The 21,770-nt window shown below is 42.9% G+C and overlaps 1 protein-coding gene across 1 annotated transcript in view; it reads left to right on the top strand.

The window, feature by feature from the left end:
* TRIM9 (tripartite motif containing 9) overlaps positions 1 to 21,522 on the top strand; it is a 108,696-nt gene extending 87,174 nt beyond the window's left edge. Inside the window, exons 8-10 of the mRNA XM_024734755.1 lie at positions 15,850 to 16,153; positions 18,458 to 18,620; positions 20,628 to 21,522. Of these exons, the coding sequence (XP_024590523.1) occupies positions 15,850 to 16,153; positions 18,458 to 18,620; positions 20,628 to 20,690 (530 nt within the window). The 3' untranslated portion in view covers positions 20,691 to 21,522. The remainder of the gene's footprint in view (positions 1 to 15,849; positions 16,154 to 18,457; positions 18,621 to 20,627) is intronic.
* The last annotated feature ends 248 nt before the right edge of the window (positions 21,523 to 21,770 follow it).

Here is a 21,770-nt window from a genome sequence, read left to right as displayed (position 1 = left end):
TGGCCGGTGGCTTCCTTTGATAACGCTCTAAATAAGCTGCAGCGGAAGAAGCTGAAAAGTGAAGGCCTCAATGTGCCGCGGTGTGTGAGACAGATGTATGTAGGCTCTAGGGCAGGCTCCCATTCTCCACGATACACACCACTGGCCAGTTTTGCCCAGACGATTCTCAATTGCTTTGTAGCGCTGGCTTGTGTCTGAGGGCGGGGCTGAGGTCCTTTCCAGCTGCGGATTTATCTGACTGAACGTATTTCCAAGGGGTGTGGGGCGCAGGAGCCTGTCCGAGAGGGCCTGTCGGCCACTCCTGGCTTAACCAGCAAGTTCCGTTTCACACGCTGGGACCGAGGCTCCCCGTGGGCACCAGCCAGGAAGAGGCCAGCGCCTCTGCGTTACCTCGCCATTTTCACCTTTGCCAGTCCCTCTAGGCTTGTTTAGGCTGCCCGGGGCCTCCGCACAAGGTCCATCTCCAGACAACTTTCGCTTCTTGGCTATACTGTAAATATTTTGGCCATCAAAGGCAAGCCGTCCATGTCAGGAGAGGGGCTTGCATTTGATGGCCAGGTATAACCTCTGAGGCTGTTAACATTTTCACTCTAAAAGCAGTTGCAACACATGAAATGAAACCTATGACGAGGTATTTGTGGTCGGTGCCAAAGCATTTTCAGACCTTCTGGGTGTCACTTTAATCATAGAAGCCACCCCCATCCCGTGGCATTCTCCATAACTTCCCTCTGCAGAACTGATTATGTTGATTTTGTTCACATTCAAAATGTTAGCAAAAAGAACTGTGCTCCGCTTCCCACAAACCTCAGCATGTGCCAGTCACCCCTAAAATGGTTCACATGGTTAAAAATAAGCACAACTTCAAATCCCACAGCAAGGTTGAAAGGCCCCTAGTCGTGAAAACCACGCTTGGGGAGCACTTGTAAGTCTGAATGATGCTACTCAAAGAGAAGGATCTGGTGAAGGGGAAATGCCCACATACCTATCCCGCTTTGGGTTATGGGTATGTGGTAGCTGAGCCTCCCCTGGGATGATCATTTTAGCAACTTCTCTCTGGGAAGAGACCTATCAGCTTGAGAGCAATTGCCTCTTTTCCCAAAGCACCATGCTAGATGCTAATGCCCTCCAGAAGTGTTCCTAGGTGCAATGCAGAAGGCCCTTGATGGGGATGGCCTTGTTTCCCGTGTGTGTACAAAGCGGTTTGATTGAAGAGTGAAGTGCATGCTCTCAGAGCAGGGAGACGATCTGCAGCAACGTTGTTAATCTGTGTCACCAGACCTATGGGAAATCTATTTCTATTCATAATGCATCATGGAAATCATACTATTCTGCTAAAAAATCAGTTATTAGCATAGCAGCCTGAGCACTTATGTCTCTCTTTTCATCCTGCAGGAGGATGTAGTTTCTAAGTTTCGATTAATGTTCATAAGATTATGGTGTCTAATAAATTACAGGATTGGAACTGCGATCCTTGGTACCACAGTCACAGAACTGGGGGTCATTTTCTAAAAGAAACTAACGGAACAAGTCCTCTTCCAACAAAGAAACTGTACTGTAGAAATTAATTTCCTCCATGAATTTTATATATTGTGTACAAATATAAGGTATGTATCTAAATACAAAGAAAACCCTATCATCGTGTAGATATCAGTATTCTCTGTTACTGCACAGAAGTGATTTTCTCATGATGAAATAAAGTTCACACACATACTTTCTCCATAACTTTGGTTTGTTCTATTTGTTTCTCCCTCATTCTAATTCATTCCAACAGTGAGACAAGATTTAGAAAGCAAGAAAAAATATAACGAATAGCTTATTAGGAAAAAAAAGATTTGATCGATCTGTAACAATTGAGAAAGCCTGTAGAACTAAGGAATTATACCTCTTTTTTTGTTTTTTAGAAACCAATGAGAAAAATGCCATTAACAGAGTTTTAATAAGTTAACTGAACTTGTACTTTATTAATCTTATTTCTTACCATTCCTGGAAAGATTTGCTTTGGAGATTTTTTTTCTTTGCCGCTATTGTGGGTGATGGGATGGTTGGTTTGCTTTCTACTTTAATAAAATCTTTTATGTTCTTTTTAGCAAGAGTTGACCCCTTTCCAAGGTTCAAAATAAAAAGTCTGTATCACAGAAGGGTACGATCTCGTATGTGATAGCAAGTCTAACTCGTATTTACATGCATTTAGTCCAAGGTTTAAATCACTTCTCACTTATACTCTCTGAACTATTAGAGAACCTTCTGCTGACCTAAAGGTAACTTTATGGAGGGGAGATCAAATGTCCACATTGTTGTGAATTCTGACCTTTTTTCTCAAAAGCAAATTTGTTTGTCTATTTGTTGGGCAGTATTTGATAAGTGTCTGATATGGGTATAGAGTGTTGAGCAGAGGTCACCCCAGCTGTCACGGAGCTCACAGTCTAGGAAGAGAGACAGGCCTTAAAGAAACAGACATGCAAATATTGCATACTTACAAATTACGATAAACACTGTGAGAGAAGGAAAAGGGACCGTAAGGAAGACATAATTTATATAAGGGAATCAGTCAGGAAGACAATGAAAAATAATTTAATGCAATGGAATTATAAAGAATGTGTTATCAAAAGAGAAAAGGAAAGGAAAACAAATTAGTATATGAGTTCAAGTTTGCTTAGTTCCCTGAAAGCAAAGTTCTTGGGAATGTACCTAACACAGCCATGAGAATAAGGCCAGTTGCAGATCTAAACCAAATTACCCTGACTTAAGAAGAAACTTAGCTGTAAGCAATTAATAATTTTAATGAAATTTTAAAATAAGGCCCACAACCTGGTTGCATATATCTTTAAAGTAATTCATTTAATAGCTGTGATGGCTGTGTCACGGTCTCTGAAACCATCTACAAAAGAGTATTTGTTTAAAATATTATGTGACAAGGCCTTGTTAATACATAGAGTTCTAGGGCTCATTCTGTGTCTGGGAGACTATCCTCCTGCCCCCCACCCCCAAAGAAAAATAGACATGGGTGAGAATAGGACGGAAAAATTTTTGTTCATTTTTCTCTATTTTCCTTCTACCTACCTAAACAGACTACCTTTTTTTCTTCTTTTCAAATCTGGAGAAAAAATAAGATAGACCAAAGATAATATTCCTGGTGCTCAAATAATTCACTGAGACTATTATCTGGCTGGAGAAAGGTCTTTCTCTGACTTCCCTCAGCTCTCAGAGCCAGGGAACTGCTTCACACAGCCTTCCCAGCACAGGAGGAGCTGCAGCTCACCAATCCTTCAGGGGAATTAGAACACAGAGGGTTGTGCCTTCTGTGCAAAAAATACTCTTTAATCCAAATCTTTGCGAAAAAGATCATTTCAATGGACACATTCTTAGAAGCAGAATTACTAGACTAAAGAGTATGAACGTTTTTAAGCCCATGATCTATGTTTGCAAATTGCTTTCCGGATAGATTTTACACCAGAAATGTATGAGCCGTTCCATTTTTAATATCACCTTGATTCTACTATTTAGAGTTTAATTTCGACTAACAAGCAGCCTCTTCTAAAAGTAAAAATGTTTCTAACAGAGGGTTTTTTAACTCGTATTTTCATAGACATAATATTCTGATTGTCTTACATCTAATAGCTACATGAAATACAACACACTACAGGGAAAATGTACATGATCTAAAGGGAAGGAGAGACTTCTCAGAGAAGGGAGAGAGAGAAATCCTAACAGAGGGAATAACTGTAGGTAAGGTAAAAACTTCAAATTATGCCTTGAGCTGACTTTGCAAAGGAGGCCTCATTCGCTCAAAAACATTAATTGAGCGAGCCGATTTGACGATCACAGCGATGCATACAGCGTGGCCCTGCCCAGTGACTATGGGCTTTACTCTTCCTCCTTCCCTGAACTCCATGGCACCTGGCTCAGAGTGCCTAAAACTATGGTACCACCTCACCCCTCGAGAACTAAGATTTCCACCCTACAGTGTAGGCAGTCATCTTACAGTCAGGATGTAAGCAACAATGACCTGTGATTGGTAGGAAAAGGAAGGACAGAGTTCAGGCACGGAAGCTCCTACATTATTCTCATGGCAGAGCCCTTGGTGTCACTCGGCTCTCCCTCTTTTTATGCACAATTCCGCTGAGCTCATTGACCCATTTGCAAAGAGCACAGCAGACCGGAAACCTCACATTAGAAGAGAAAGGAATTTGGTATAGAAGTGAATTGAGGCTGTTGGCAGCACTGAGCAAGGAAGGTAACTGGAAAAACTGTGAACAATCCAAAAAAAAAAAAAAAAAAAAAAAAAAAAAAAAAAAAAAAAAAAAAAAAAAAAAAAAAGGGGGAGAGAAAGAGAACGTTCTGTGGCATATGCTCAGAAAGTCAGAAAGTACATAATGCATTTTAGAAAGATTTCCACCTAATACATTTAAAAGTCAGTATATATTCTGGAACTCTTGATAATGGAGTATTAAGTATATCAGAAGGCTTTATGGAATTACAGTATAAGTACCCCCCCCAAAAAAAATACTATGGTAATTTTGTGTAGAGCTTCCAAGAACTTTCTTCATTGCCCATTAAAAGATTCCATGAAAAAAGACAGCAATTTGAAAGCCAGCAAATATTTTTAGGATACTGAAATCCAGCAGAGGAATTGCATAAAAGCTATCCATTTACTATAAGGTCCTAAAAATAGGGATTCTTTTCTCTTCACCCTAAGACTGCTATATACCTCTGTACCCACTGCTATTGTTTAAACCTCCCTTCTGTTCTGCTGCTGCAACATTCCAGATTTGCCCTATGTATTACTTTCCCATTGCTGCTTTAACAAATTACCACAAGCTTAGCAGCTTAAAACAACACAGGTTTATCACCTTACAGTTCTAGAGATCAGAATCCTAAATGGGTTTCACTAGGCTAAAAGTGAGGTGTCAGCAGGACTGCGTTCCTTGGAGGTGGTTCTAGGGGAGAATCTGTTCTGTTTCTTTCCCAGCTTCTAGAAACCACCCGCATCCCTTGGCTCACGGCCCCTTCCTCCATCTTCAAAGCCAGCAGCATAGCGTCTTCCAATCTCTTTCCGACTCTAACCCTCCTGTTTCCCTTTTATAAGCATCCTTGTGATTTATTACCTTGGGCCCACCTGCATAGTCCAGGATAATCTCCCATCTCAAGATCCTTAACTTAGTCACATCTGCAAAGTTCCTTTTGGCATGTTAGGTGCCATAGTCACAGATTCCGGGGATTATGACATAGAGATTTTTTGACGGGCCATTGTTCTGCCCACCACACTCTATGAGGAAAGTGTTATTATTCTACTCTACATATGGCAAAACGGAGCCTTCCCTCTCCTATCCTGGGAGAGGATAAATGACGTGCCAGGTCTGGGCCTTTCAGCTCCAATGCCCAGCACAGTACACTTTGATGCTGACATTAAAACAGTGCTATTTGCACTCAACCAAAAAGAGGAAAAGAGGAAAAACTACCCTAAGTCTGTTTGCTAGATGTCTGAAGACAGCTTGTAGAAGCAGTACTGTGTAGCTGCCTTACATGTTCATCCAGAAACCCCAGGCAGAAATTGGACTTTAACACTTTCAGTCATGTTAGGCTTTTGCTCTAAAGAATAATATTCCTGCTTTAAGAAGGAGATGTGAGAATGACGGTCATTTCCAGTATCCAAGCACGTCCTTGGGTCCCGTCCTTTTTCCATGTCTTCCCTCTGGCTCCCCAACCCCCCGGGCTGAGCTTCTCTCCAACGTGGACACTTTCAGCTGGCAGTGATGGGTCACTGCCTGGGAAGGAAAAGGATGTCAGAGCCACATCTTTGAGGTCCTTGAAAGACCCCACCAAGTGAGGTCTGGGACTGGGAGCCCTGCTCGGGTTGAAACCACAGAGCTATTTATTCACAGAAGCTCTCAGCCCTCCAGATCTCAACTGTGAGGAAAAGTGGGAAGCATAATCAGGGATCATGAGAGAATCAGGCTGTAGATAAGGCTGTAAATTGTAGCATTCTCTGCACACAGGAGCTCAGAGCACCGAGCAAAAGTGCTCTCAAGCATTGTCTTACTTGAACAGCCGTAAAAGCCATCTCCCCAATGCTTTCCAGGATTGTTTTATCTAATGACAACAAAAGGGTTGGGACTCTTGAAATCACATCTTAGAAACTGCTTTCTAAAAGGGGACATAGAAGGTGTTATTCATAAAGATTAAAATGCCTTTTTCTTTCGCATTAGGCTCTCAGCATCACAGCACCCTTTCCAGTGTGCTAGCTTCTTGTCCCACACATCACAGAAAATAACCCAGAGAATATTCAGTGATGCAGGCAGAATACAGGCCCAGAATGACCCCAGATGCATCTGTTCAAAAGTCTCTTTGCAGATATTTTATAGTGATTTGGGACCAGGATAAGCGTTGTACTCTTAAACCTTAATGTACTGAGACACACACCCACCCCGCTTCCCACCAGAGAATATGTAACCTTGTGTCATGAAAAGAACCTCATCTGATCTCAGCCCGCCCACCCTGAGTGGTCAGAACCCCAAAGGGGAGGGTGACGTATTTGCCTTTCAATTCCTAACCACCACAGTCCACGGAACCACTCTATATAGACAAGAAAGATTCATCCTCAGTATAATGCAGGGCGTGGAGAATGATAATTAGGTCCTCCACACAATCCTTGGTCACCCCTGAGACCACTGGAATGTGCCCCATGACCTATAGCATCGACCTTACCTTTTATACATTTCCAAGGCACAAAAGAGAGCAATGGCCTTGTCAGCCACCAAATTTTATCTACCAGGAATTGATCTGCCTGGGGCCCTTATCCTGTCCCATCACAGCTGGCAGTGTGACTTAGATGTGTCCCTTAATCTCTCTGGACTTCAGGGTTTTGTTTGGGGGTGGGGGGTGGATTGTTTTGTCTCTAAAACTATATACTTAGAGCAGATGACCTCTAAGTTCTTTACAGTTAATACCCCCTGGTTTTCTTCTGTGGCTTCTCTCTTCAAAATCACAGCCGAAAGCTGTTACTATTTCAGGAAACGCTATGGACTGGCGTAGCCGCCTCCTGCTCCCCCCAGGGGTTCTAGCGGGTCTCAGAGGTTGCCTGTGACACGGAAAATTCAACACTAGTAGGAAGTAGCTGGTAAAGGGTCACACAAGGAAAAGCGTATGGTCCACTCTGCCTCGGCTGTAGTTTTCGTGACTCCGAGCACCAGAGCCATCCCTGCAACCCCAAATAAAAGTATCTAGTTGGAGGGATATGCATTTCCAGGACACATTCCTCAAGGTAGGTAAACCATACCTGAACAAATCCGGGTAGATTTTATGAAATCCAAGGTGAGAGGCATCGTGACAGCTTTCAGAGCCCAGAAAAGAGGTGCTTTGCTCTTTCTAATTTTGACAACATGCACAACATCCCAGAGAATTGCCTGATTTTCCATAGGACCGAACTGGATCCAAACCCTATTTTCGCTTTTGGAGAATGTGCTTTGCACTTGACACTCTGGGGAGCAGTTTAGTCCTTTGGAATCTTTTGTATCTCTTTGAAATATAGGAATTTTCAGTTCTGATGATAGTTCCTTATGAATAATGCCCTAAAGTGTTCTAAATTGGAGTGGAGGACTTGGTGACAGAGTGGGCAGCTGTCCCAAGGGTGGAAAGAGGCTATTGCATTTCTTCTTTTAAAAGGAGCTTTTCAGAACGGAAGTGTTTCTCACTTCTCAACTGCAGTTAATGCCACACTTAAGAAAGATTATAATACCACCTTTCACTGTAAATTATGTACCAGTGGGACATAACTGTGACTTTGGATGCTTATTAGATCATTTAAGGACACTCAACCCCTTCATTCATTTCTTTGTCTCTTTTCAAGTCTTCCCAACAAAAGCAAATTATTTTACAGCTGGTTTATAATTGAACTGAAACTCATCTTTAAAGCTGCTTGTGCAGTTCTTAGTGACATATCTTGCCTTACTGTACTCTGAAATACAACCGTCTTGTTGAACCAGGGTCCAAGGACTGCTTAAGTTATGCAGCTGTTCACTACCAGACAGGAAGATAACCAAGAATTCTACCAGAGCACAAAAGGGTTAGCATATGGAATCCCTGTCAGCTTGCCTTTCCTCTTTGAATTCCAAAAATAATATCTCAAAGACTTGACTTTACATTTCCAAATATTCCACATCTGTAGAAATCTTTAGTGCACTGTACATGTTGGAATCAGTCAAGAAATTCTACCCTCAGAAGTATAAAAACCAATTAGTAGTATAAGATACAGATTTTCTCTAAATACGGTCAGTTCTCCCAACTTCATGTGTCCCATTTCCCAGCTGCTCAGGTTTAATGCAATGTCTGCTAATGAACAAATAAAATAGATATGCAGTAAGGCAAAAAAGGAGCACACCACTTAAATATTCTTCTTTTGCCTCAAACCCAAAAGTCAGTAAATAATAAGTGTGGTCCCCAGCCAATCTTTGCTTTGATGATTCTTGATTACTTCTTCCAAGCAGAGGCCCCAACTCCAGAGTCCAGCCAATCCAGGTGGGAAGGGAAAGCAGTCCAGGCAAAGGCAAGAGGAGAGTGATGGTCACTGACAGAGTTGAGGGAAAGTGTGTCTTGTCACACTCCCATTATAAACACTGTCCTCATCCCAGAGTTACTGATATGCCCGGAGCTGCCACACCAGTACTCCGTTGGCGTTCTGTTTCCCGTTGCTCTTTCCTGCTAAACTGCTTTTTGCTCAGCAAAGCTCTTCGGCAGACAGGATCACTGCATGTGATGAAACATGACAAAAAATTAAAAATCTTTGAAGGGGCTATTTTTCTTCCTCCAGCGACCTATACATGAAAAATTAATAATAGTTATCCTGGTTATTAGCTATGACCTGAAACATAGCTTCATATCATGTATTCTGAAAAAAGCACTAACCCAATTCCTCTTTGTCGTGACTGACAGAATATTAATGGCTGAAAAGCCTTCTCCAGATCTCAGTAATTGTGCTTTGAAGGAGAGGTAAGGAAGTGGCATGTACATCCTTCCTGCATCCTGGGTATAACACAGAATACACTCTTGGGTAGCTATGTGTAGGCTCAATGTCAGTTGTGTGATTTGGCTAAACATGGGTGTGGCACCACTGTTCCCAATATTGTCTTACTGTCTTTGATTCATGTCTTTGAACATGTCCAGAGGGGCACGATGAGGAGAGTAAAGATTTGAAATCCACACCCTAGAAGAAAGGTTGGAAATCGATTCTATTTATCCCAGAAAAGGGATGGTTTAAAGGGGACCGGTGACTGCTCTCAAATATTTGAAGAACTAGCGTGCTGTTCTGTATGGCCCCAGATAGTAATGGTACGATTAAGGAGTCGAGTTCCCAAAGAGATATATCCAGACCCATGTAAGGAGGGGGCTGCCGGAGGCCATGAGATCCTCAACCTAGGGGACTTCAAGGGGAAGCTTGTGATTGCTGCTCAGATGTTATCGAGATAAGTGTCTTCCCTCTTAGACTCCCGCAACCTAAGGTAATATCAAGTGACTTAGATGACCTGTAGGCAACTGACCCAACACTTGCACCATGTGCCCATGGGGAAGGGCACAGAGAGTCTGCTGGGATCAAGTGGAAAGTGCTCTCTTGCACTTCATTTGGACAATTTTCATGACAAGGTAGGAAGTTTTTTTTAGGAGCTTCTTAGGGAAAATGGGGTAAGAGCCCAGCTGGTAGGGTATGGGAGGCCATAGGTGGGAAAAATTCAGAGACAGAGATGGAGTGATTGGGTAACATGTATATTAAATAAGCTGGCTTGAATAGAGAGCATGGTTCAAGACTGAGAGGAGTCAGGGACAATTGGGTCATCAATAAATAATGGATCTACATAAAAGGATAGAAAAGCTAACCATTTTAGTGTCAAGTTATTAATCCCATGAATAACCATAGCTGCCCTCAGCCCAATCCCGCAGAGTGGTGCCATCACCAACTCTAAGTGCTTCTTCCTGGTGCTGAGAATAGAAAAGGTGAGTATGATGGGATTGGATATGCTCCCTGAGTCTGGATTCAGTACACGTCTCTTCACTGGTTTTCAGATGATTACTCGAGAGTTCAATATACTCTGAAATTCATTCTACTGTATGTGTCCTTTCCCTTAATTTTCAGGGCAACAAGTATTTTAAGGATAATGAATTAATTATTATTACTTGGTGAAAAATACATTTCCAAGCAAATTCTTGTTAAAAATGTTTTACTGAGATAAATATAGTTGTAAATTCTCTCCCTAAAAGAAGCCCGTAGCAGTTTGTGGTGCTGTGCAATTGTCTTTCAAATTGTTCCATTAAACTAAAAGACTAATTCCCCCCTGAGATCATTATAATGTAAATCATTTCTGAACCAGGAAATGATCACATATGCCAAATTACCCGAACCATTTGAAGTTTAGGTAGAAGAAAATTGGAATGTATTATTATTGGGAACACAAAGCCTTAACTCCATAAGTAGCCATTTCTTTTCTCTGAAAATCTGCTTTACACTTTTCTGTAAAAAAGTAAAAAAGAAAAAGAAAAGAATTTCCCCCAAGGATAAGTCTAAAGCCTGAAAAGCTAATTTTAATATGTTCACAAATGAAAATGAGACCGGCTTGGCAGTATTAAGCTGAAATTCTCCGCCAATGCCCTTGCTCTGAGCCCTTCAAATAGAATCCCGTTCTGCACACACGTGCTCCACTGAGCATGTGCAGAATGGCATTTGGATAGGATAAGGATGTGTTCAACACAGAGGAACACGCTAACAGACTCAAACCAGAAAAATATTCCCAGGAACACTCTCTGGCCACCAAAACAAAATTATTTTTTCAATGAGAAGAAAGTTCCTTGGTGGTTTTGGACATAGAATACTACCATCGTGCCATCTGTATTTCCTAAACTATTACTATCAAACCAAGCTCTACGAAGGCCCCTATTGGTAAAACATCTGACTCTGACCAGATAACCCTACTGCATACAACCACCTATTGTTCAACAAAAGAGAAAGGAATGATTTTAGCAATTTAGAGGAACTACCTCTAAATTACTCTAAATATTAGAACCAAATCATGTAATGGATATGTCCTGACTCTGGGATAATAGTGATCTTCATGCCAGACCTGACTATCCGAAAATAAAGACATTTTTGCCACAAACGCACCTCACCACTGCCCATGGTCTGTTTATTGTTAGAGAACCAGAGATGTTCAAGGGCATCCCTAGGGTCTCATCTTAATGCAGAAACAAAGGTAAGGCTCCTTCCCTGATTACTTGTTCAGCCCTATCTTCCTCTCCTATTCAAAGACCAAGTCTTGAGTGTGCTGGTATAGAAAAACCATCTTGTCCATTTAGAAATGGAAAAAATAAGAGACAAAAGGAAAAATATGGAACAGCAAAGAGTTGGTCAAAATCGTCACCTCCTAAATAGAAACTCTTTAAGAGGCCATTGTTGTACAGGGAGTAACATCCAAGGGAGCTGGAGAGGGTGAAGTATTAATCTCCTCTTGGTCATCAATGGGTAAAATTTACCTCTAAGGTTTCTAAATTCAACTCTAAAGGTATTTAATTAAACGGAAACTTCCAATACCTTCTCTACCACTAAAAATTGGGAGGAGAGAAGACAATTGTCTGTGATATTTGAAGTATCCTCTGGTCATGGGTTCCGACCTGCCGAGAATTCCCTCCCAGTCTCAAACCACATTGGCAACTACGGGGTGGATGAGGCTTTGTGAAAATGCATTCGTAAGGCAGGTCTTGGGGAAAACTGTGCACAGCAGGTGGCAGATTTCTGATCTCTAGTTTGCATTGATCTTACATTTAGACACAGATTCAGAAGAACAGACAGTCCCTTTTCCAGTGCCTTCGGAAAGATTGCCGCTCCGTAGAATGAGTCCTTTCTCCTCCACCCTTAATCTACAGCCCAGCTTCCCCAGGAGATCCTACTTTGATTTCCGATCCTCACCCCATCAGCTGAGCTTGCATTCCTCTTTACAGTCCCTCAATGCACCGGGTGAGCTGAGCTCGTCTGACCTTTCCTCTTGATCTCTGTGCCTTGAAGGCATCTCTGAATACCTGTTTCGTTCTTGGCGTCCATGTGCGTGCAGAGGGTGATGAGCTAGTCTCTATGTCTGTGGCCTGCTTCCGGTATGAGGAGCATTTGGATGAGGGAGCTTTGTGGCATTCTTGTGTGTGTGGTGTGAGGACCAACCCATCGAGCTGTGGTCAATGTATATAATGGTGTCGGAAAGTGATGAGTGAAGTTGTTCTTTTTGCACAAGCTGGTACCACCATGGGAAACCTGCTCTGTCATCACATGCAGTGGCATAGCACGCGCAGGTGCTGGCTGAGTGGAGTCTATGGCCTTAGTATGGAGGTTTGCAGCCCTGCTGTATCCAGGAAACCAGCTGTGTCTGGGAGACTGGATCAGTGCACCCAGCCTGGAGTGGTCTGATTAAACATAGACTCAAGAGATCTTTATTGAAAAAATAAAAGTAAAAAACTTGCCAACAGCAGAATGCATCATACAAAGCAGACACACCAGAGAGCAGCAAGTGAAAGTATTTCCTGCCGAAGCCTGTGCTCACTGGTCAGACAGTCGGGGTCATGGCTGATTTTTTTCTAAGCAAAGGGGAGGAACCACCACCAGCTAAATCAGAAACCCTCAACTAGCCTAAGGCGCAAAAGATGGGAGTCACTGAAAAGTCTGGCCTCCCGAAGTTTCCCACAGCTAAGAGGGTTGTGACACGGCTTCAGGCTGATTTCAGGAAGCTGGACTAGTGATACTATGCCATGAACTCTGTCTAGCCAATAGAAACTTAAAATATCTAAACTACAGTCCTATTTGATCTCTTCAGGACTATATTGTAATCAGGGATACATATGATGCACATTTCACATTTCCAAAGGTTTCTTTTGTTTGTTATTTTATTCTGTTTGCTCATCCCACATCCTGGAATGAAGAAGCCCACAGCATGACAGTGCAAAAAGGATGCAGGGACTTCAAGCTCTCTTTAAAATGACATTTTTCTTTGTGCTTTTATGTTTCTTAATGTTTTTCTGTGCGCTATTGGCTTTTAGACATGCTTTGTTATGGAAGCCTTTTCACTTGTGTCTAATGTACTGAAATATTGTTGTAGTCTTTGTAATGTATATTGTCTCAAGAATAAAATATGTGGGTTTGGGGATATCTGATGGCTGTATTTGACACCATTGTTCTAGTTGTATCGTTGAAACTTAAATGTACGATGGTGTGTTTAAAGTAGTGTAAAAAAGATTTCAGAAAACTTGTTTTGAAAAAGACTTGCACAAGGCATGATTCATTTAAAAAATTTAAAAGCCCTATTCAGATTCTACAAATTTATGTCCAAAGCTGGATATCAGATTCAGTTTTAAAACTCCAGGTGTTCTGTACTCACTAAGTTCTAACCTGTGAATAGGAATTGAAGTGATAATTGATACAAACTAAACATAAGTATTCAGCCATGAGTTGGAGAAAATGATTATTCTGCATAACAATTCACCCCAGAGGAGAAAAAAACCAAAAGTAATATCATAATCTTTACATTTTGTTTTTAATTCAATCATTAGTCCTTTCTAAGGTGCTTTCTTAATTCTTCTAAAATTCTTTTAATTCAGTGTATTATCCTTTATTTAGCACATAAGGGCCTTACTGAATTGAAAAAACATTAAATGATCCTTTCTAGGAGATACCCTGGTGCTCATCAAAAACACATTTCCTAGATCAGTCACTGACAGCACTTGAAATTGTAGTTCACACACCTTTGACCATTTTAAGACTAGACTGCTTCCTCCACCCTGATGAAACTTCTCACGGAGTAGGTAAGGGTATGTTAGGGAAAGAGGGGGATGGTTGCAAAAGTCACACAGGTGATTCCAATACATCTCTGAGGTCACTCCCACCCCCTTCAGCACCATCCCCCCTCCCTCCCTTAGGTGAAAAGGACTCATGTAGTAAAACAATCTGAGAAAGAGATGAGGTCCTTTTCATATTTACGACATTTAATTCATGTCATTATTAATAATTACCAGATGTATGTATTAACATAGGGATTACATTACACATCTAGTTATATAATTATCATGTGACTTGAGCCCAAGTCACAGCAAAGGCCTCTGGGCATAACCAGAGTTACGTACATGGAATAGTGATGTAGAATGGAGTTTTATCAAGATTCAGTGATTTCTCCATTTCAACTGGATGAATTTTTCTCATTTTCTTCTGAATACGGAAACTTTAGTGGAAAAGATTAAACTCGGAAGATGATGAAAATTTAAGCTGTACAGTTCAGAAACAATTGGAGGAGATTTTATTAAATGGAAAAAAAAAAAAAAAGATGTACTATTCATTTTGAAAGAGCAGAGAGGCAATTTTTACCCAGGCAAGTAAACCAATATAGAAAGGGCTTTGGTTTTTCATGAATCAGGCCTCTGGTGACTCTCTTCAGCTGGTGCTTTTTACATGTATACAAATAATTTTTATTGACCTGGTTGTTGTTTCGTAGCTTTGATGTGTAGTATCTCTTTATAGGATGCAATTTTGAGACACAACCTGCACCTTACTCTCAATTAGGCAAGTATACCTATTGTAATTGTTATCTTTTACATATGTGCTTGGTGTGCTCCATTCCCTTCACAAAATAAATGGTGGCAGCTTATTCTATGTCAATAAAATTGTCTGTCATTCAAATCCCATTATAGCAGTTTCTCACATGTGCAGAAAAAATGAGTCTGTATTTTTAAATTTTATGCCTCAGAGAAGATTACTTTTCCCCCAGATTTCTTGTACATCAATGCAAAGCACTCTTTATAAGCAGAGCACTTGAGGGCAAAGGTACTAATCAGACCGATACAGTTTCAAACTGAGTAGCGTATATGCAGTTTTAAACTGAGCCCTTTTCTGGTATGAGTCTATCAAGAGAGACATGTTTTCTTATCAATGTCAATTTTGCTTCCTATTTCTCTCTCCCATGCCTTTCACTTGGAATGACAACAGTTGATATTAAAAAGCTGTTGGCAGGTATGGAATAACCTTATTCTGTTACAAATAGCAAAGACCAAAGTGCATGTGTGGTGGCCCACAGATCTGATAAATCAGCGATTTCGTCTGTCCAGAGCAAGTTCTGGGCAGGTGACACTTAGAACTCGGGCACGGCGCTGCGTACAAAGACGTCATTCCATCTGCACCTAAGGTCCAAAACGTTTTACACGGTAGTTTTAGGAGTAAGAGGGAGACTGCATTTGTGGTGAAGGAAGCAACCTGTCTTACATCCAAGTCACAATCACTCATGAAAATTAGTTTCTGTTGCTGATAGCTTCGAAGCTTTTGAGCTTTCGCTAACACTGAGGACATTTTCAAAACTAGTAGACCTGAGCACTTCTGCAGAAGGGATATTTCCTTGTTTCACTGAGTGTGTTTTATCCCTCCTCCATCTAGGACTCTAGCTCCTAGCCTCCCCGTCTCAGGGTTACACAGGCATCTTAGCGCATCCCTCTCCCCTTATGTCTCTGGTGTACTGTTCTGCCAGTCACCAGGTGAAGGGACTTGCACCTTCCAAAATCGATGCCACTGCGCTTCCGGATCACCCGGCTGGGAGTGCAGGCTGAGCCGGGTAACCCCTGCTGAATCGGTCGTGTGTCCTCCGTCTGCTTCTGGGCGCAGAGAGCCCTAGCTCCCAGGAAGTGCCCCCTGTCTGCTCACTCACAGCCCCTTCTGGCCCTGGACACCTCCTTCCCGCATGGAAGCATGAAAACGGGACAAGACGCTCCTCTCCGGCCCAGGAGTGCGTTATGGCGTGAGCTCAGTGGGTCCGTCTTAGTAACCTCCCTCCCTTCTGTTGTTCCCAGTGGCCTGGTTTGCTTTTGACCCTGGCTCGGCGCACTCTGACATCATCTTCTCCAATGACAACCTGACTGTGACCTGCAGTAGCTACGATGACCGGGTGGTGCTGGGGAAGACTGGCTTCTCCAAGGGTGTCCATTACTGGGAGCTCACGGTGGATCGCTATGACAACCACCCAGACCCTGCCTTTGGCGTGGCTCGCAACAACGTGATGAAGGATGTGATGTTAGGAAAGGACGACAAAGCCTGGGCAATGTATGTGGACAACAACCGGAGCTGGTTCATGCACAACAACTCGCACACCAACAGGTACCCTGCAGCCCCCACCCCCCATGCAAGCCTTCTTCACGTTGGCTTCTGGTCGAGAACGAGAGCCCAAGTTCAGAGACCTGTTAAACAGACAACATGAAGGAAGACAGGCAGGCGATCTTTATGCAGTAGAAGTCCTACTGCTCTTGGCTGAGTCCATCCTGGAGTTTTATTTTATTTTATTTGCATAATGACAGAGACATGAGTACTTTCCTAGGTCCCTCATTGCTACGTTCCACCCAGGGCTGGAAACTAAGAATCCTCATGCATATGTATTATAGAAAAACATTCCAGGATTCTAAAATCCAGACTTACAACTTCCCAGAGAAGCACTGTTGGACAAGATACTTAGTTTTTCTGAACATCGGTTTCCAAATCCACCAATTAGGAAAATCATGTTTTTCCATGCATAGACGTTCCCATGATTACATGGATCATGCAAAAATGCCTCCCATCCACCTGAAAATAGAAGCCACTGTTCTTCTTCTTATGATTATTATCAATGCCACTTCTCAGAATAGTAGCCATTCATTAAACGAAGTCGTATGGATGCCAATTTGGATAGTTTTGTACTTGAAGAACTCTCTTATTATTGTATGGACTCAGAGTACCCAGTTTGCTGGGGAAAGAGAACAAAGGTAAATAAAGGTTTTCCTTTAACACCAAAATATAGGCAAGTATAATTGAACCCATGCTATCATATTTTTTCTAGACCTCCTTTTTCATATGGTTGGCGTTTTCTTCCTCAAATGTATTTGTCACAAATTTCCTAGGTAGAGAAGTGTCTTTTATGGATCCTGGTCCACCTTATTCTCAAAGATTTCCCCAGGATACATTCTCATTGGTGTCTCTGGGAAAAAAAACAAAAATACAGTTGTAGTCAGTTGGATCACAAGGAAAGTGAGTCAGGCAGTAGTAGGCAGTGGACTCCACTGTCTCAGCTTTTTCTGTATGCTCATCACTGCCCCTTTTCTAGCCAGTAGGACTCCTAGGTCCTTCAGTTCCTATCCCCTTGGTTAGTTTCTATACATCTGCCTTCAGTTGTGTATTAGTCACCATCACTTGAAGTGAGCACACATGCCATTCCAGCCTGATATCAAATCCTACTAGATGTACATAAGCCATTGTCTTCAGTAATTCACATTTGGGGGGACCCTCTGTCACCAGGTTCCCTGATGCCATGTTTCACGCTTACTTTTCCCTTTTAGCTTCTTTATTTTGGAGTGAAGGAGTGAGTAATAACACAACTGCCACGCTATGCAGAGAAACACTTTCTTAAGGCAGAGCACATCTGCTTGCATGCAAACTGCATGTCACCAGTGCACTCACTGCTGAAGCTGTGAATTTCCAAGATGAAATTGATACCCCTGTGTTTTAACCGCTATGTGCAGAATGTGTTCTGCGTGCCAGGGGGAGAGAACAACGCTCTAACATTTCTGTGCTCTGCTGAGATGAGGCTGAAGTTCAGTATTGCTAGCTCTCAAAGAGGAGGAAAAAGACAAATCTGATCATCCATGCTTAATGGCTTTTGTGAAACCATCAACGGAAGCGTAAGACACAATTCGTGGTCAAATGACAGTCACTCCACCTCCTACAGTATAATTAATTATTTCACCTTACAGAGAGGAGATTCCTCTTCTTCGGTGTTGGCGTTTTATGAAGAGCCTCCAACTTCTCCAAATTCAGCATGCCCCAAATTACCATCTTTCTGGAATGAGATTTTCTGTTTCATGGAGAGCAGAAGGGCCCAAATCCAATTTTTCATGCATGTGTTTTAGGTTCAGCTTAAGTGCTTCTTTGACTTTCAAATTAAATCATTTTGTGTTTAATGATGTTTAATTCACACCATATGTGCAAAGCGTGAGACCCAACTCTAGGCAGAGCTCTGAGAGCCCAGAGGCTACTTTTTGCTCCTGGCCTTTGATGCTTTGTTTTCTACTAGACGACAGCCTGTAGAGACCCTGTGTGTGAAGGAGTTCGCTCTCAGCAACGGCAGAGCAGCGCGGTGAACCCATACATTCTCAACAGGGGAGTGAATATTGGTTTTCCAGGGAGCGAGCAAAAGATCTTACTTCTTATATATATAAAGCACAGATATACATACAGCCCATCAGCAGATACACAGTGTATCTGAGGTATTAAAATTGTAAGTGAGGAGGGGCGATTGGGGGGAAAAGGCTCCTGGGGTGGGGATGAGGAACAATACTTTTAAACAAGTTAAAAAATACTGGTTTAACCATACAAAATGGGAAGCTTCCAGAATGATGACAGGCAAGTGAAACCCCATGTTTTCTCTTCCCACAGAACTGAGGGAGGGATCACAAAGGGGGCCACGATCGGGGTCCTCCTAGACTTAAATAGAAAAACCTTGACATTTTTTATCAACGACGAGCAGCAAGGTCCCATCGCGTTTGAGAACGTGGAAGGGCTGTTCTTCCCGGCAGTCAGCCTGAACAGGAACGTGCAGGTGAGCTGCAGACTCTGCTTCTGAGGCTGCCCGCGGGCAGCGAGCGAACTCAGCCCCTGCCCACCGAAGGCCCAGACCGAGACGCAGAGGAAGGGTGGGGGAGCGCCGGGTGGGATGGACGTGACAAGTGAGATGATTCCAGACCGGCGTGAGCCCGTCGGTTATATTTAAACACAATCTAGTGAACAGCAGATGGGAAACTGGGATTCTCTGCATGGCTGGCTAATGATTGTCCCTCTGAGCCCTAGATTCCTCTCTAGTAGAAAGGAAACTCTTGAATCAGCTGGCATGAAAACAAATGAAATGACTGATGCAAAGCGCCGTGAGTGCCAGAGAAGTGAAGGTGTGAGCCTGAAGTGCTAGCACGATGCTCAGAAATTTGGGGCGTTTTCTCTGCACTCTTATCAGTTCTGTCAGGCGCTTCGGGGACAGAAAACACACACTGATGATTTACTGTAAATAAAAACAACAAGTTCTTCTCATTCGTTCATTCAACAAATATCTATTGAGTGCCTTTAATATGTCAGGCACTATTGAAGTATTATGACTATTGTTGTTTACCAGTGAAAACAAAACAAAAATCTTTCCCTCTTAGGGCTCACATTCTGGTTATAGGAGACAGACAGTGAATAATAAGCACAATTGCTATGTTAATTATATAGTATGTTAGAAGGCGATATCCAGTGGAGACAAGACCGAGGGAGGGCAGTGGCCGTCTTAAGCAGCGTCGTCAGCATAGGTGGACCTTATTGTAGTCACAGGTGAGCTGAGCCTTGAAGGGGGTGAGGGAGTGAGCTGTGTGGGGCTTTCCAGGCAGAGGGAACAGCCAGGACAAAGTTTCTAAGGCACGAGGGGCCTCACTTAAGCAAGGAAGGGCCAGGAGGTGGCAACTGGGGCAGATGAGGGGCAGTGGGAGAGAAGATCAGAGCCATGCGGGAGGGTGTGCCCTGCCAGCCTCTGCCGGGACGGGACCTTTCATTTCCGTCCTGAGCTAGAGCTCATCATCGACCGTGACCCTCATTCAGCAAATGGCTGCTTTACGATAGGATAGATAGGGCTTGAGAAGCAAAACACTGCTGGTGATTTTTGCTCTATATAAAACCACGTCTTGGGAGCTATTTTAAAAATCCGTTGTTGTTTATCAGTATGTGCAGTAGAAGTGATTGCAACCCAGTGACCTCTGCCCTTCTGTCTTGCTGCAACTAGATGGGTTTTTCTGGATGGCTGACATCTAATCAATCAGAGTGCAGCCTCTACATTGAACAAAAGAAAGCTATAGATTTCCCTAGAAGTGTGTCTTAGAAAACCCTCATTCAAAGTTTTCCACATTTTCAGCTGTTTCCCTTGCAAAGAATATTGTACTCGACGCTCTTTAGGGGTTTCTGAGTATCTTTAGAGAAAGACTCTTGGGCTGGGGAAGACAGGGACAAGACAAGAAGGGGAGAGATGACAGACAGCAGTGCATGAAATGTTTCTAGCCTGGTCCGTGCAGCTCAAGTATGAGGTGGGACAAAATTCAGTGAAATATTAAATAAGTGCCCACGTTTCTTCATACCTGGCAATCATGTAGTCCATCCCTAAATGAAAGGCTTATCCTAACTGGAATAACCGGTGGACAAATAACAGGGGAAGGGTTGTCTGCGCATCTGCCTTCTGTCCATGGACGTGGCAGTGATCACCACCGTGTGGCAAACAGGCTGTTCTACCTTCATATCCATGCCTGTGTCTTCAGTCATAGGAACACAATCCCCCCAGAATCCTTCGAAGAAGCAAGTGGCTGTGAACCATATTATCAAGTGTCTCCAAGAGTGGGGAGCCCAGCATGGTGGCCAGGTTCTTAGCACCGGCTGAACTCTACTAGAATTCTCTTTAATGCCTGCTAGAATAGATGTTACAGAAAACTGAACAGATCCCCTTTTGAGTGAGGAACACACCCGCTGTGCTCTGGGGAAGGGGTGCAGGGGGGGATCCTGCAGTGCCTTTGGGACTCACAGTCTCTTCCCGCAGGTCACGCTCCACACGGGGCTCCCAGTCCCCGACTGCTACTCCAGCAGAGCATCAATAGCCTAAAGATGTGCTGTGGAGGCGCCAGCTGCCTGTTCTTACCTCCACCCGAGAGCAACAGCAAGGAGCTCAGCCAGAGCTGGAGGGAGAGGGAGGAGGAGAGAGATGCTGGTCCTCGCACCCCGCAGCCCCCCTTTCCCTCCAGCCTCTCTACTGCTGTAAAGCCTGCTTTCTCTTCCATGTTCAGCAGTTCTAACCAACGGAAGACCTAGACAGCCCACCATGTCACTTTGTTTCCACAGCCAGATTTTGCTTTTAGTTACATTGGTTTTTTTATGTAGGTGAGTTATCTTTTCTTTCTCCTTTGATCATGTCATTGGTGACTTACTGACCTGGCACTGTCAAGAGAAAATTCTCCTGATAACTTTTTTCTTAAACTTTCTGTCAAGGAGGTAGGTAGTAGGGAGAGCTAAGGAAGAATGAGCTGAATTCGGAGCTTGCCGTTTAGAACGTTCTTGAGTGTTCTTACCCTGCGACCTCTCGTGCACCGTTAGCTCTGCAAAGCTAGTCTTTTCAGCAGTGAAAAGTTTTACTATCCACTAAAGCACAAAGATATCAGTGACCCGACTACGCAAAGACGAAGGGGTAGAGGCTCACAGGACAGCTAGGTCATTAGGACATGCCAGAAACCCTGGTCACTGAATGAAATGGGAAGGTCTCTAAATAGAGGCAGGACAGGGGACTTCATGATTTGGTTCATTCATTTAATACAAGTTTTTAATTGAAAACCGATTCTGGACCAGGCACTGTTCTAGACAATGGAGACAGAGTGGTGAATACACAGGTGTGGTCTCTGCCCTCCCGGAGCTTATATGGTCCTAGGAGAACAAACCAAAAATAAAATTATTACAAATTGTTATTAGTCTTAGGAAGGAAATAAAGAAGGGCCAAAGAGGCTCCTTGGCAAGATCTTTCAGATCCCCTAGAATGATGCTAAAAATCCATACATTCTGGCCATAGCACCAGAAACATACCAACTCAATGCCTTTTCAACTGTGCTATTTTAATTATGGTACTTGCTGCCATTCACCAGAGTCCTTTTTTGGTAGAAATGATGTCAGCATTCTTATTTGTTAATACTGCGAT

This window comes from Neophocaena asiaeorientalis, unplaced genomic scaffold (genome assembly GCF_003031525.2).
Source record: "Neophocaena asiaeorientalis asiaeorientalis breed wild unplaced genomic scaffold, Neophocaena_asiaeorientalis_V1.1 scaffold547, whole genome shotgun sequence".
In the NCBI taxonomy this organism is placed as follows: Eukaryota; Metazoa; Chordata; class Mammalia; order Artiodactyla; family Phocoenidae; genus Neophocaena; species Neophocaena asiaeorientalis.
Note: the sequence above shows the minus strand (reverse complement) of the source record. Positions and strands in the feature narration are given on the sequence as shown.